The sequence below is a fragment of the Simochromis diagramma genome, unplaced genomic scaffold (genome assembly GCF_900408965.1).
Source record: "Simochromis diagramma unplaced genomic scaffold, fSimDia1.1 OVJJ01000564.1, whole genome shotgun sequence".
NCBI lineage: Eukaryota > Metazoa > Chordata > Actinopteri > Cichliformes > Cichlidae > Simochromis > Simochromis diagramma.
The window spans coordinates 145806-161580 of NW_024386886.1; the positions used below are offsets into that span (position 1 = coordinate 145806).

General features: G+C 42.8%; 1 protein-coding gene across 3 annotated transcripts in view; it reads right to left on the minus strand.

Moving 5' to 3' along the window:
• Window positions 1-2126: 2126 nt before the first annotated feature.
• Window positions 2127-15775, minus strand: part of slc7a11 (solute carrier family 7 member 11) — a 50086-nt gene continuing 36437 nt past the window's right edge. Inside the window, exons 10-12 of one of the 3 annotated variants that reach the window (XM_040033696.1) lie at window positions 10920-11069; window positions 8767-8944; window positions 2127-3060 (exon numbers count right to left, since the gene is read on the minus strand). In XM_040033696.1, the coding sequence (XP_039889630.1) occupies window positions 3005-3060; window positions 8767-8944; window positions 10920-11069 (384 nt within the window). In that variant the 3' untranslated portion in view covers window positions 2127-3004. The remainder of the gene's footprint in view (window positions 3061-8766; window positions 8945-10919; window positions 11070-15775) is intronic. The other 2 variants (XM_040033698.1, XM_040033699.1) reach the window with 2 other exon arrangements.

Below are 15775 nucleotides of genomic sequence, written 5' to 3' on the forward strand. Positions count from 1 at the left end.
ATGAATTACCCATAAACAATTTTACAATTTAGGTTTAAATTCATAGTCATTTACTGTAAAAATAATTATTATTTACTGTGAAATTTATGGTTACCAAAATAGGATACCATTTTGTGTTCTACATTTACAATTTATTTTTCACGGTGAAATTCTGGCTACCACAGCTGCCAGTAACTCACCGTAAATTCTACAATTTTTTAAACAGCTGGATAGTCCAGCCCCTATCCAGTAGAGCCCAAGCCGTGAGATGAGGTGAGTCCAACTATATCTAGTCTCTCTCAACCTCACGCGCTAACTCAGGCTCCTTCCCTACCAGGAAGGTGACGTTCCATGTCCAAATCACTAGGTTTGGTAGTCGGGGATCGGTCGACCAGGGCCTCCCCTCCTGTCCGCCGCCTGACAACATTGCACCCAATCCCTACGGCCACCTCCAGCAGGCGGTGGACCTTCAGGAGGTTGGGTCCATGTCACTTTTTCGAGCTGTGCCTGGCTGGGCCCCATGGACTAAGGCCCGCTAAATTTTGAATCACTCTTTGTCTGGTCCCTCACCCAGGACCAGTTTGCCATGGCTGACCCTACCAGGGAGTAGGGTTTTAATGCTAAACACACCATGACATGTAAAACCAGCATAGTTCTTCACAGAGAACTATGCTGGGGAACTATCTTTACTTATGTTTGACTGGATCACGCCCTGCAAAAAACTGAAGGCCAAAGTTAGGCTTCCATTGAAACCACAGTAATCAAATACAATACACAGATGTAAGTACATCTGAGCAAAGCCATACTGTGTTGAAAAGAACTTTATTTATTAGGTAACTTAAAATCTATTTAAGTCCTGGAAGGATTTAGCAAAACACTATCACCCAATATGTAGCATGTATAATATTGAGCACACTATAATACTGTAAGAAAAATTCATTACCATAACATTTGTTCTCATGAGCGTAAAATCATATTTTCCTTTTTTGTGTCTCTGTATAACAGCAGCATGTGGTGGTGCAGAGGCAACCCTCTCTCATAATATGTCACAGGTATTATGAGACTGGGAGTTCATGGTGTTCATTACATCTGAATCTTAAACCCATTTAATTGTTAAACTAACACTCCAGCTGGAGCACAGGTAGCTCCTGGAGCATTAGCACTTCTGTGATTGTCCAAATGCCTGCACTGTATCCACATCTAGCTGCTCCTAGCCAACACAAAGGCTGGTGTTAGCTTAGTTTAAGCCAGATTTTTTTAATGTTTCACAGCTAAAGTTAAAGCTCCCGGGCATTTTGTCTCTATGCTGCCCTCCTCTCATCAGTAGTAAAAGCCCTCCATTTACAGGACACAGAGCTGAAAGGGGATGCAGGGTGCCACAGGGTAGCAGTTACACAGACAGATTACCTGCAAATCCCACCCAGGGGACTCAGAGCAGCCACATCTGCAGTCTACACACACACACGCACACACACACACGCACGCACACACACACATGCACACACACACACACACACACACATGCACACACACAGTCACCTCTTGAAATAAGATTATAACACCAGGACACACAGAGCCAAGCCCCTTCATTCCTGATGCAGGCAGAGGGAAGTGCTCGGTGCTGATGCAGTCTGAATGGGAAATGTGAAATGTGAATGGAGTGCCGGGGGAGCAGAGATATACATAAAGTCAGAGAAGTAATGAAATGATGGAGTCAAATGGCAAAGGTCCAGATGTTAAGGCTGAACCCAATCAGCTACAACGTTAAAACCCACCTAATATTGAATATGCCCAGAACTTTATTTTGTCACTGGACATCCACGATCCTCTAGTTGTGTTTGTTATGGATGGATCAAATGGTCCATCCATAATTCCATGAATGGCCTGCAAGGTTCCCAATAACATTTTGGTTTGGTGGTTTGTGTCAAAAACAGCCAATAAATGCAGAGACCCCAGGTTTCCTACAAAGCCCTGCACTGTAGGGAGATAATCAATTTTATCCTCCCCATTAGTCCGTGGTTTGAATTTGTAGCTGAATGATTTAAATTCAGCTGTAATAAGTTCGTTTCTGAGCTTCAGCTGGAGTTGAGAGTCTGCCATTGGTGTAACAAGCTGAGGGGTCCATGTCAGGTGGTGAGAAGAATGAGAACTGTGCATTCATTTTATTATGGTGCAACAGGGTCAGAGTTATTAGCAGTGGACATGCTGTCAGTATCCACAGCAAAAAGTTGGGGGGATGATTTTTCTGCTTCATGAGCTGAAAGCATATATTTAAAAAAAAATCATTCAGTCTGCTGTGTTACATTAATATTTTTCTTAGAGGTAACAATACTGATGACCAAACAACTGCGTTATATGTAAAAGGTCAAACAATGAAAAAAACCTACTGATCAAAAACTCTTATCTTAAATAACTATAACACATCGATAATAAAATCACTCATTACAGACTATTGTCCCATGGTACCTAAATAAGCTTAGAGAGCAAGAAATAAGCATAATACTGTAAATCCCCTTTAAACTCTAAGCAGCCACAGAAGCAAATATGTTACTCTCAGACTAAAGTAGCTATGCATGATTCCCAGTTTAAAACAATTCTTATTTATTATAAATTGGGCCACAATGCATTATTCTTTGCTGAAACAAGACATCTCCTTACTCTCTTTCTTCACCTTCTGATTGGCTGTCCTTGTAAACAACACGTCTGGTTGGGCAGGTGGGTGGGCCTTACATGTTCAATGTGTTCTATGTCTGCAAATGTTCCTATTTACTGAAATGTTGATAATATGAGCATTCAAGGCAAATCGTTAAATGCTTTGAAACATATTAAACACACAATAGTATCATTTATGTATAATGTATAGGTTGTACAAAGCAAAAGGCAACATTTCTTCTCCTTTTACATAAATAATCACAATGTTCCCAAAGATCAGTGACAAATAAGTAAAAATAAAATAACTTTGAATTTCAGTTTAAAAACATCTGCATTTATCCGATTGTGCTGGTGCTGTAATGCTTGTGTGCTGTCATTGGTCAGCTGGGACAACCTCCAGGATGATCTGCAAGGTTCGGTTGAAGGAATCTGATGACACAAACAAAATCGTGTAAAGCTCCATCAAGATAACAGCCTAACAAGATTGCAGTTAAAACACAAATGAAAGGTGATTGTTTCACAAAAATCATTGATAACAGTGCAACAATTGGAAATCAGCACATTATACAAAGCAGATACAATTAGCTCTCTAAAGCAATGAAGATGTGTTCTCTGGAGTGATAAATTACAGTTCTCCATCTGGCAACTGGATGGAGAGCTGTTTGGGGGGGGGGGGGGGGTGAGCTGAAGTTGAGTTGTTTTTTCAGGAGTTGGGTTCAGCCCCTTGAAATACCTTTTAACTCCCAGGGGCTTCTGTAAACCACCACCACCCAAGATAAAGCTAACACTTGTGAGACTTGTGAGGTGTAAGTATCACAGCAGATACCACTATGTCCAAAAACTGAGGATGGAACACAGAAAAATATGAAAGAATTTTTTCGTAGGCTATTTTTTTATGTCTAGTATATAACCCATTTGAAAATATGCTGCAGTAGGCCAAAACTTGATTAATGATGTTAAATATGATTTGCAACATAAGAAAAAAGACAGAAAAATGTCAAAAAGTCCTCCTATTACAGAGTTTAGATGTTTAGCTTCATCCATTGACAGATCTCTCCTGAGATGTTCAGTTCAGGTCTGGCCGGGCCACTCAAAGACACTCACAGGGTGGTCCCAAAGCCACTGCTTTGTTTTCTTAGGCGTGTTCTTAGGGTCATTGTCCTGTTGGAAGGTGAATTTTTGTACTCAAAAGAGTCCTGAAGAGCAGAGAGAACTCCTGTCTCTGAACCGCTTTGCAGCATCTGACGAGCGGTCTGTCTGACGGGATTAGCTTAACAGACGCGTCAGGGTTTCCAAATTCGTAGGCTGCATACTCCTGAGGACCTGGCCTTTGCGGTCTACGTGGGCCGAGTCCTCCGAAGGCCGGGTAGGCCGGAATTGCGAGGCTGTGAAATTGGACGGTCTAGCCTTCAGTTTTGCGTCACCAGCTGTCTCGGTGGAGTTTAATAAACTCGGCCGTCTGCTCCTTTCTATCTAAAATATAACAGGACACTGGAGTAAATTCTCGATCATCTCACACTTCTGTTTAATCAGTTTTCTGTTTGACGTTTCTTCAGCTGTGTGAAAACGAAATCTTTAATCTCAGCCAAACCAATTTTCTCACGAAAAATTAAAACACTGAAAAAAGCCAAACAATAACATTTTTAAGTTATCTAAGTGACTTATATATAATGTTTAACCTGAGTTGTGAAAGACCGCGGGTGGTTTGAAAACGGTGTGCAGGGACTACGCTGTTATCGCCCCGGCTAGCTATCAAGCTGGTGGGTAACAGACGTCTCCGAAAACATCGGAGCACTTTTGCAAATATGCGATATCTTGATAGACCGAGCAGATATTTGAAGTTTACACACCCACATTCTCGCCTAAAAATATGTTAAAACTTTATTTTGTGACCCAGAAAGAGTAATAAGAGTAATACTAAAACTAAGTAGCTGCTGCCATTGTTGGAAACTGGAATTGGCTGGGCTGCCAGTTCATTGGCAAGAGCTTTCTTTAGCAGGTTATCATCAAGGATGTGTTTGCACATTGTATTAATCTTTCCCTCAACCCTTACAAGTCTCCCAGTTCCTGTTGCTGAAAAACTTTCCCACAACATGATGCTGCCACCACCATGTTTAACTTCAGGGATAGTACTGCCCAGGTCATGAACAGTTCCTGGTTTCCTTCAGACATGATGCTTGGCATTCAGGCCAAGTATTCCAACTTTCTTCTAGAGAACTTTGCTTCTCATGGTATGAGAGTCCAGATAAATGATGGAGGGTTCACCCTCCCCACCACTCCCCACCTGGGACAGCTACCCCCCTACTGGGATGTAGTACTTGTTGGTTCTCGTGTGGTTGTTGACCCACTCCCCAGTCAGTTCTTGGGCACCTGGAGCCGTAGAACCCTGATCTTGGCTTGCACCGGGGTAGCCTGTCTCTAGAGGGGTCAGCTACCTGTCTCCTCTGGTTCTCTCCTCGACTCTCACCCCTTGGCCATGGGCACCACATTTAGGGCCTTCCTGCTCTTGCTGGGATGGGTGCACAGGCATAGTCTTGGGTCTTTAATAATCCTGGGGGCTGTGGATGGGAAGGTTCTCCCAGATCCATCTCGCCTCTGGTTCCTGGGGGGTGTTATTGTGGCTTCCCCCCCCATTTTTAACTACATTTCATGACAAAGACACACACGTACATACTCACACTTGACACTCTTTCTCTTTTTCTGTCTCACACTCACACACACACACCACAAGAAGCTTGTTGATTAATGTACCTGTGCACTTTCCAATTATAGTGTTCTAGGTTTTATATGTTTTGTATGGTCATGAAGACCCTAGAATGACTCATCCTGGACTAGCTTCAACCCATAGTCAGACCACATCTGGATCCCCTTCAGTTTGCTTACCAGCCCCGCCTCGGAACTGAGGATGCCATCATCTGCCTGCTCGATCGTGTCTACACCCATCTGGACCAGCGAGCACTGTGAGGGTCTTGTTTGTTGACTTTTCCAGTGCTTTCAACACCATCAGACTGAGCCTCCTGGGTGATAAGCAAACAGTGATGCAGGTGCTTCTCTGTTGTCCTGGATTGTTTATTATCAAACAGTAAGACCACAATATGTGCATCTTCCACATTGTGTGTCTGACAAGGTAATCAGCAACACAGGGGCACCACAAGGGACTGTCCTCTCCCCCTTTCTCTTCACCCTCTACACCACAGACTTCAGCCACTGCACAGAGACCTCCATCTTCAGACGTTTTCTGATGACTTTGCAGCAGGGGTGATGAGACAGAGTACCGGGCTGTGGGCGACTCCTTTGTCACGTTGTTTAAGCAGAATCATCTGCAGCTCAACGTGGCAAAGACCAAGGAATTGATTGTGGATTTTATGGGGACCAGGAAAACCTTGACCCCTGTTTCAACCAGGGGGTCAACATGGACATTGTGGAGGACTATAAATACCTTGGAGCAGGCAAAGACAATAAACTGGACTGGATTAAAAACAACACTGCACTCTACAGGAAAGGCCAGAGTCATCTCTATTTTCTGAGGCGGATGAGGTCCTTCAACATCTGTCAATGATCATGATTTTTTATGAGTCTGCTGTTACCAGTGCTGTCCTCTATGCTGTTGCATGCTGGGGCAGCAGGTTGAGGGTCACAGATGCCAACAGACTCAATAAACTGATCTGCAAGGCCAGTAATTTTGTGGGGATGGAGCTGGACTCTGTTAAGGTGGTGTCTGAGAGGCAGATGTTGTCCAAGTTAAAGACAATGTTGGACAATACCTCCCACCCACTCCAGGATGTGCTGGCTAGCCACAGGAGCACGCTCAGTGAGAGACTGAGATTACCAAAAAGCACAGCTGAATGACACAAATCATTCCTGCCTGTAGCCATCCCCCTGTACAACTCCTCCATCTAACACACTTGTAAACACTGCAATAGTAACATCCTTTTTCACATGCTCTTTTCAACTCAGTAATGTTGCTGTCAATATTATTGATATTTATTTATAATCGCCTCTGTCAATCCTTGATATTTATTATTATATAATTATTGAGTGATTTGTATATATTGTGCTTTTTCTTAAATCTGTAACATATTGTATTGTTAAATAGTCTAGTCTCTTTCTGTTACTGTACTGGAGACACTGTAACCCACATCATTTCCTTAGGGATTAATAAAGTATTCTGATTCTGATATGTATGTTTGTCTTTCTTACAGATAAGGAACTTGTTAACACACATTGTGCATATTTATTTGTACTCTATCCTTTACTGTGTCTTTCTTGACCTTGAGTTTTGCGCTTCCTTACAGTTTTTATTTCCTGAGTCTGTAGTGCTGGAGGTCTCTTCCCGTTGAAGAAAAAGTTTCAGCTCAAGACAGAAGCATCACACCAGGAGAGTAACACTGGATCCAGTTCAATAACACTTCTTGTAAATAACCGGTCGTCCTTTTCAATAACCAACTTTTTCAGTAGATCAATGGACTTGATAAAACTCAACCAACCAACAAAGACCAACCCCAGCAGAGGACATTAGTGATGTGTCGGTCGCGAACGAAATGGCTCTTAGAGCCGGATCTTTGACGTGAACGACGCGAGCCGGCTCCTTATCGCGAGCAGTGGGGGTTTTTTTTTCTTTCTCTCACCCTCTCTCTCGCACTTTTTTTGCTTCACTCCGCACGCGAGCCTTGTGCTTTACGCTGGGCAGAGGGGGGAGGGGCGGTAATTAGTCAGTAGCACAGGAACAGAGCATCCACAACTATTTTCAGTTGCAGATGATAAAGGATTCAGAAAGTTTATTCATGCAGGCCCATATGACAGAGAATGTGCATCTTCTTTTTGTTTTCATATTTTAATTTATATTTAATTGTGTTGTGGTTTGTAGTGTTTTGTGTTGTTTCACTTTAAATTTGTCTAAAAGGAAAAAGCTGAAAATTTAAATAGTTAAAAGTTGAAATGTGAATAGTTGGTTTTTGTATTATATGATTTATTTATTACATTTTATGTGGAGTGAATAAATAAAAGTATATTTACGGTGGCCCCTAGAGACAAAGCACATACAAAATTCAAAACACGTAAAAAGTCCAAAACACGTGAAAACTCCAAAGCACGTACAAACACGTAAAAACTCAGAAGCACGCACAAAACACAACAGAAGTGCTCCAGGATGCTCGGGTGCAGTGTTGAGCTTTTGTTACCTCGTGGCTACACAAGCCAGGAAGCACAAACGACCGGATTTGGTGTGTGGTAGTAGCAGGTAAGTGAACTTTTTTTTTTTAATTATTTGAATATATGTGAGTGCTTGTGTATAAATACACAAACAATACACACATGCTTTCAATTGTGTCATTTAAGTGATCTTGGTAGCTCTGTTTTGAAGTTCAGTTAACGCTAGAAATGTTTTTTGATGTTTGTACGTGTTTTGTCTCTAGGGGCCACCATATATATTTATATATAAAAATATGTAAATAAATCCACTTTTTTTTTTACATTAGTAATTCCTTTTGTGCATAATTTTATATTGTTGTTAATAATAAATTAATTAAAGCACAAAACAACCTGAAGAGCCGGTTCGGAGCCGAAAGAGCCGGCTCTTTTTAGTGAGCCGAACCGAAAGGGCCGGTTCTCTAAAAAGAGCCGGTTCTCTAAAAAGAGCCGGAAATCCCATCACTAGATGACACGGCACCCCAAAAAGTAATGAAAGACTGTCCAAACTTTCACACTCGAGTTTGATTTTGTGCCTCTCCAGTATCTCGCCAGACTCAAGAACCTTGATTTTAAAAATGAAATGCAAAAATTACATTCACTTCAATCTGAACCATGAAATATGTATTTGAGACCTTGATGAATTACTTCAGAATTAAATGAGGAAAAAGAAAAACTTCTTTTGGGTGGTCGATATTTTTTACAGGGGGGTGGCACTGTGGATGAATGCACATGTTTTATCTGACAGATTCTTACAGTGGATGATAACACTCCTAGGAATTTGTGCTTCCTCCCCACCAAACTGGGGATCTTTTCCATCTCAGGTGAATTAACTACTACACTACAGATCACTTCCATTATTAAATAAATAATTGACAAATAGTGTTTTATTAATTTCATGTTTGCAGCTTAATCAAGTGACCCATCAGTAACTTAATGATGTGTTACCTAAAGTCCTCTGAAGCCACTTCGGTCTGTGGTTGAAGTAAATAAAGATGTAGTATGCAGGGATGCCAGTGAGGGAAATGGCAAATCCAATTCCTGTGTTAACAGGGTCCGAGTACAGAGACAGGAAGACCATGAAGAAACATGTGATGCAGAACACCACTGGAAAAAACAGTGGAACCTGCGGACAAATCAACAGTGAAATTATATACTGTACACACAAAGATGGTGAAAAGTCAGGATTTTGCAGAACTGATTGAATGTTTTGTGTTTAAAATTTCAGAGGAAAATGTAAGAGCTACAGTGCTGTGAAAAAAGTATTTGTCCCCTTCACGGTTCCTTAATATTTATGTCACAATTTCATGTTTTAAATCATGACACAAACTTTGTTATTAGACTAAGATATTCTGAGTAAATACAAAATGCAGCTCTTAAACAATGATTTTATTTATTCAGGGCAAAACCTATTTGACCCTTTGTGAAAAAGTCATTGCACTCTTTGGTAAATCATGAATTAACTGTAATTAACCACAATTAAATTTGAGTGAATTTTCATTGCTAGACCCAGTCCTGATTATTGTCACACCCGCTGAATCAAGAAATCACGTAATTAGAACCTGTCTGACAAAGTAAAGTAGGCTAATAGATTAGATTAGATTAGATGAAACTTTATTAATCCCTCGGGTGGGTTCCTCCGGGAAATTCAGTACTAGATGTGAAGGCCAACACATCAGAGCTAAGGAACAAACTCAGTGACACTTATCAGTCTGGGAAATGGTTTTCCACTAGTACCAACTCAGCTCGGCTCAGCTTGATTCAACATTCAGGGGTTTCCATTGGGTACTTTCTTAGTACCTGCTTGTTCCAAGAAAGCTGAGTCAATCCGAAACTGTGACTTCAGCAGACTTCATGACAGCTGTTGGCCAATCTATGGCATCACTCAATGAGTCATGAGAGCAACTCCTTCACAAAAACTTTTGAAACTAGGAAGTGGTCCCCGAGTCTGACAAAAAGCCACAGATCGAGCAGCAGATATGCAATCGCCTTGACATCCTCTATTGTTGTGGTGGTTTATGTTTCATACAAATGAAAACACAGTTGCTATAGTGAATCCATGCACATTAGGTGGTACTCAGTTGTGATGGAAAATGAATGAAACGCAGTAGAGTCAAGTTAAGTAGGTACTAGTGGAAAAGAGGCTAAAGTTATTTCTTAGGCTTTGAGAAAACAGTGAACCCCAGAGAGAGCCATTATGGACAAATGAAGAAAACCTGGATCAGTGGTGAACCTTCCAGGAGTAGCTGGTCTACCAAAATTTTCAAGAGTGCATTGAAGACTCATCCAGCATCACCCCAACATCTAAAGGACTGTACGCCTCAATTCATGAATCAAAAATAAGAAAGAGACCAAGCAAAATGCTATCCATGGGAGAGTTCCAAGCTGCTGACCAAACAAAACACAAAAGCTCATCTCAAACTTGACGAGAGTCTTTTCCCAAGATTTTGGGGAAAAGATTCTGTTGCCTGACAAGACGAAAGCTGAACCTTTTTGGAAGGTTTGAGTCCTGGTTACATCTGGTGTAACACCATTGCATACAAAGAGCATCATACTAACAGTCAAACATGATAGTGGTAGTGGGGTGGTCTGGGGCAGCTTTAAGAGCTGAACAACTTGCCATGATTGATCAAACGGTGAATTCTGCTGTCTACCAGAAAATCCTGAAGGAGAATGTTCAGCAGTCACACTTGAATGATGCAGTGGGTCAATGATCCAAAACACACCAGCAAGTCCACCCCCGAATGGCTCAAAAATAAATTAATAAATGAAGGCTTTGGAGCAGCCTTGTCAAAGTCAGGACTGAGAAAACTGCGAAGCTTTAGCATGACTACCACAAACACTTGGTGGTAGTTCTTGCTGTGAAGGGTGTCACAACCAGTGATTAGGTTTAGGGGACAATTACTTTTAAAATATAAAATGCAATTTGTTTGATGATCTGAAACATAAGTGTGACAAATGTAGAAAACACTAAGAAATCAGAAACGGGGCAAATACTTTTACACGGCACTGTATCTGGATGCATAAAAGGTTAATTGCATATATAACTGTTAATACTGCAAAGTTCAGATATAGCTGCATAGTGGTGTGGAAATACTGACTTTAAAAGGGCGGGGGAGGTCCGGCTTTGTGTATCGGAGGTAAATCAAACCCAGCACCACCACACCGATGAACAGCCATCGCAGGAAGCTCATGAAGTTCAACAGACTGTAGATGTCTCCAACTAACAGCTGGAGCATGGTCATAGGGTACTGTACATTCACATACACATCCAAATACACACACACATACAAGACGGTTGTATTTCCATCAGTCAAGACTGTGTATTTACAGTGTGGATTTACAGTAGGTTTTATGGACTGATGAATCAAAACTTGAAATCTTTGGTTCCTTCTTCACAGGCTGTTTTACTGGATCCAGGGTCAGTGATAGGAGCCTTGAAACAAAATGGCTATCGCAGCATTCTGGTATGGACTAGAGATGGACCGATCTGATATTACGTATCAGTATCGGTCTGATACTGACCTAAATTACTGGATCGGATATCGTAGAGAAATAAAAAATGTAATCCGATCCATTAAATATTACAAAAGCACCTCACAAAACTTGCGACATAGTGTAACCCAGCTCATAACCTTAGCACGTCGAAGCAGTATGCGTCACGTGATAGAGCAGCTGTGGCGTGCGAGACCTGTCGGCGGCCTTAGCGGAACTACAGGGCTGTTTCGAGGTGACCGACTGGGAAACACTCTGTGAGCCTCACGCCGAGGACATCAATGGGCTTACTGAGTGTATCACAGACTACATAACTTTCTGCACCGACTCCATTGTTCCAGCTCAGACTGTTCATTGTTACCCAAATAACAAGCCGTGGGTGACTAAGGACATCAAAGCCCTCCTCAAAAACAAGAAGATGGCTTTCAGAGGGGGCAATAAAGAGGAGGTGAGGAAGGTCCAGGTGTTACTAAAGGACAAGATCAGAGAGGTTAAGGACAATTACAGGAGGAAGCTGGAGTGGAAACTCCAGCAGAACAGCATGAGAGAGGTGTGGAGGGGCATGAAGACCATCACTGGATTCAGGCCAACCAACAGTAGGGGAGCTGAGGGAGTTGAGAACAGAGATAACGAGTTGAATCTGTTTTTCAATAGATTCGACACCACAGTGTCTGCTCCCACCCCCACAACCTCACCTGTAGTCTGCCTGGAACCCAGAGCCACACCACTGTGCCAGCCTCTCTCTTCACATGGCGCTGTTGCCTCCTGTGAGATTCCTGACACCCCTCCCCCACCCATCACCTTCACTCAATACCAGGTTGAGATGCAAATGAGGAGACTTCACTCAGGCAAGTCTGCTGGACCAGACGGAGTGAGTCCCCTCGTCCTCAAGACCTGTGCCCCCCAGCTGTGTGGAGTCTTTCATAAACTGTTTATGCTGAGTCTGAGTCTGCACAGGGTACCAGTGATGTGGAAGACATCATGCCTCGTCCCTATTCCAAAGATGCCACGTGTCCTGGATTGTTGATTACCTGACAGGAAGACCACAATATGTACGTCTCCCACAGTGTGTGTCTGACAAGGTAATCAGCAACACAGGGGCAACACAGGGGCACCACAGGGGACTGTCCTCTCCCCCTTCCTCTTCACCCTCTACACCACAGACTTCAGCCACTGCACAGAGACCTGCCAGCTTCAGAGGTTTCCTGATGACTCTGCGGTGGTTGGATACATCAGCAGGGATGATGAGACAGAGTACCGGGCTGTGGGCGACTCCTTTGTCACGTGGTGTGAGCAGAACCATCTGCAGCTCAACATGGCAAAGACCAAGGAATTGATCATGGACTTCAGGAAGACCAGGAAACACTTGACTCCTGTTTCAATCCAGGGGGTCAGTGTTGACATTGTGGAGGACTATAAATACCTTGGAGTACACATCGACAATAAACTGGACTGGGCTAAAAACACCACAGCACTTTACAGGAAGGGCCAGAGTCGTCTCTATTTTTTGAGGCGACTGAGGTCCTTCAACATCTGCCAGAAAATGCTCAGGATTTTCTACGAGTCTGTTGTGGCCAGTGCGATCCTCTATGCTGTTGCATGCTGGGGGAGCAGGTTGAGGGTCGCAGATGCCAATAGACTCGTTAAACTGATCTGTAAGGCCAGTGATGTTGTGGGGATGGAGCTGGACTCCCTCAAGGTGGTGTCAGAGAGGCGGATGTTTTCCAAGATAAAGACAATGTTGGATAACACCTCCCACCCACTCCATGACATGCTTGTTAGTCACAGGAGCTCGTTCAGTGAGAGACTCAGATCACCGAAAAGCACCACTGAACGACACAGGAAATCTTTCCTGCCTGTGGCTCCCCTGTACACCCCCCCTCCACTTAACACACTGTTTATGCAACAGCTACACCCTTTTTGCACATGTCTTTTTCAGCCATTTTTAGTGACTTTAGTGCTAACACGTGAGGCAAAACAAGTATTTACACCCGATTGTTTCCTCACTTAAATGATGAAGAGGTCTTTTCAGAGGTGCACCAATGTGAGAGACAGAATGTGAAAAAAATCATGAATTCACTGGTAGGATTGTAAAGAATTTATCGTAAATTAGGTGAAAATAAGATGTTGTCACCTCAAACAAGGAAAATCTCTGGCTCTCACAGACCTGTAACGTCTTCTGTAAGAAGCTTTTCTGTCCCCCACTCGTTACCTGTATGAATGGCACCTGTTTGAACTCATCATCTGTATAAAAGACACCTGTCCACAGCCTCAAACAGTCAGACTCCAAACTCCGCCATGGCCAAGACCAAAGAGCTTTCGAAGGACAGCAGGAAAAGTATTGTAGACCTGCACCAGACTGGGAAGAGTGAATCTACAATAGGCAAGCAGCTTGGTGTGAAAAAATCAACTGTGGGAGCAATCATCAGAAAATGGAAGACATACAAGACCACTGATAATCTCCCTCGATCTAGGGCTCCACGCAAGATCTCATCCCGTGGGGTCAAAATGATCATGAGAACTGTGAGCAAAGATCCCAGAACCACATGGGGGGACCTGGTGAATGACCTGCAGAGAGCTGGGACCAAAGTAACAAAGGTCACCATCAGTAACACACTACAACGGCAGGGAATCAAATCCCGCAGTGCCAGACGTGTTCCGCTGCTGAAGCCAGTGCATGTCCAGGCCCGTCTGAAGTTTGCCAGAGAGCACATGGATGATACAGCAGAGGATTGGGAGAATGTCATGTGGGCAGATGAAACCAAAGTAGAACTTTTTGGTATAAACTCAACTCGTCGTGTTTGGAGGAAGAAGAATACTGAGTTGCATCCCAAGAACACCATACCTACTGTGAAGCATGGGGGTGGAAACATCATGCTATGGGGCTGTTTTCCTGCCAAGGGGACAGGACGACTGATCCGTGTTAAGGACAGAATGAATGGGGCCATGTATCGTGAGATTTTGAGCCAAAACCTCCTTCCATCAGTGAGAACTTTGAAGATGAAACGAGGCTGGGTCTTCCAACATGACAATGATCCAAAACACACCGCCCGGGCAACAAAGGAGTGGCTCCGTAAGAAGCATTTGAAAGTCCTGGAGTGGCCTAGCCAGTCTCCAGACCTCAACCCCATAGAAAATCTGTGGCGGGAGTTGAAAGTCCGTGTTGCTCGGCGACAGCCCCAAAACATCACTGCTCTCGAGAAGATCTGCATGGAGGAATGGGCCAAAATACCAGCTACTGTGTGTGCAAACCTGGTAAAGACCTATAGTAAACGTTTGACCTCTGTTATTGCCAACAAAGGTTATGTTACAAAGTATGAGTTGTATTTTTGTTATTGACCAAATACTTTTTTCCACCCGGATTTACGAATAAATTCTTTACAAATCCTACCCATGTGGATTCAGGATTTTTTTTTCACATTCTGTCTCTCACAGTTGAAGTGTACCTCTGGTGCAAATTACTGACCTCTGTCATCATTTTAGGTGGGGGAACTTGCACAATCGGTGGCTGACTAAATACTTTTTTGCCCCACTGTATATGCCTGTATATATTGTGCTATTCTTAGTTAGTGTATTATCCCTTAAACTTTTTCCCTGAATCCGTTCAGTCAGACTTGACAAAAACTGGAAAAATTGGGGTGTTCTAAAACTTTTGACCGGTAGTTTAGTTACTTTCCACTATGTTCCTGCTCCATGATAAACTACAAATTTACCCCAAATTACTACTATTGATATTTTAACATGAGAATCAAATTCTAGAAAATAAATCAGGCCCCATCTTATCATTTTATCCTTATCTTAAAGACACTGCTGGTTGCTAATTTACTTGTGGTGGGTAACAAATAAGCAGAACTGCTTTCTTCCATTTCCACAACATCTCTAAAATTAGAAATATCCTGTCTCAAAGTGACACTGAAAAACTAGTTCATGCATTTATTACTTCCAGGCTGGACGACTGTAATTCATTATTATCAGAACGTCCTAAAAACTCGCTGAAAAGCCTTCAGCTAATCCAAAATGCTGCAGCAAGAGTCCTGACAGGGACTAGAAAAAGAGAGCAGATTTCTCCTGTTTTGGCTTCCCTTCATTGGCTCCCTGTTAAATCCAGAATTCAAAATCCTGCTCCTCACATACAAGGTCTTAAATAATCAGGCCCCATCTTATCTTAATGACCTTGTAGTACCATATCACCCTATTAGAGCACTTCGCTCTCGCTCTGCAGGCCTACTTGTTGTTCCTAGAGTATTTAAAAGTAGAATGGGAGGCAGAGCCTTCAGTTTTCAGGCCCCTCTTCTGTGGAACCAGCTTCCAGTTTGGATTCAGGAGACAGACACTGTCTCTACTTTTAAGATTAGGCTTAAAACTTTCCTTTTTGCTAAAGCATATAGTTAGGGCTGGACCAGGTGACCATGAATCCTCCCCTAGTTATGCTGCAATAGACGTAGGCTGCCGGGGATTCCCA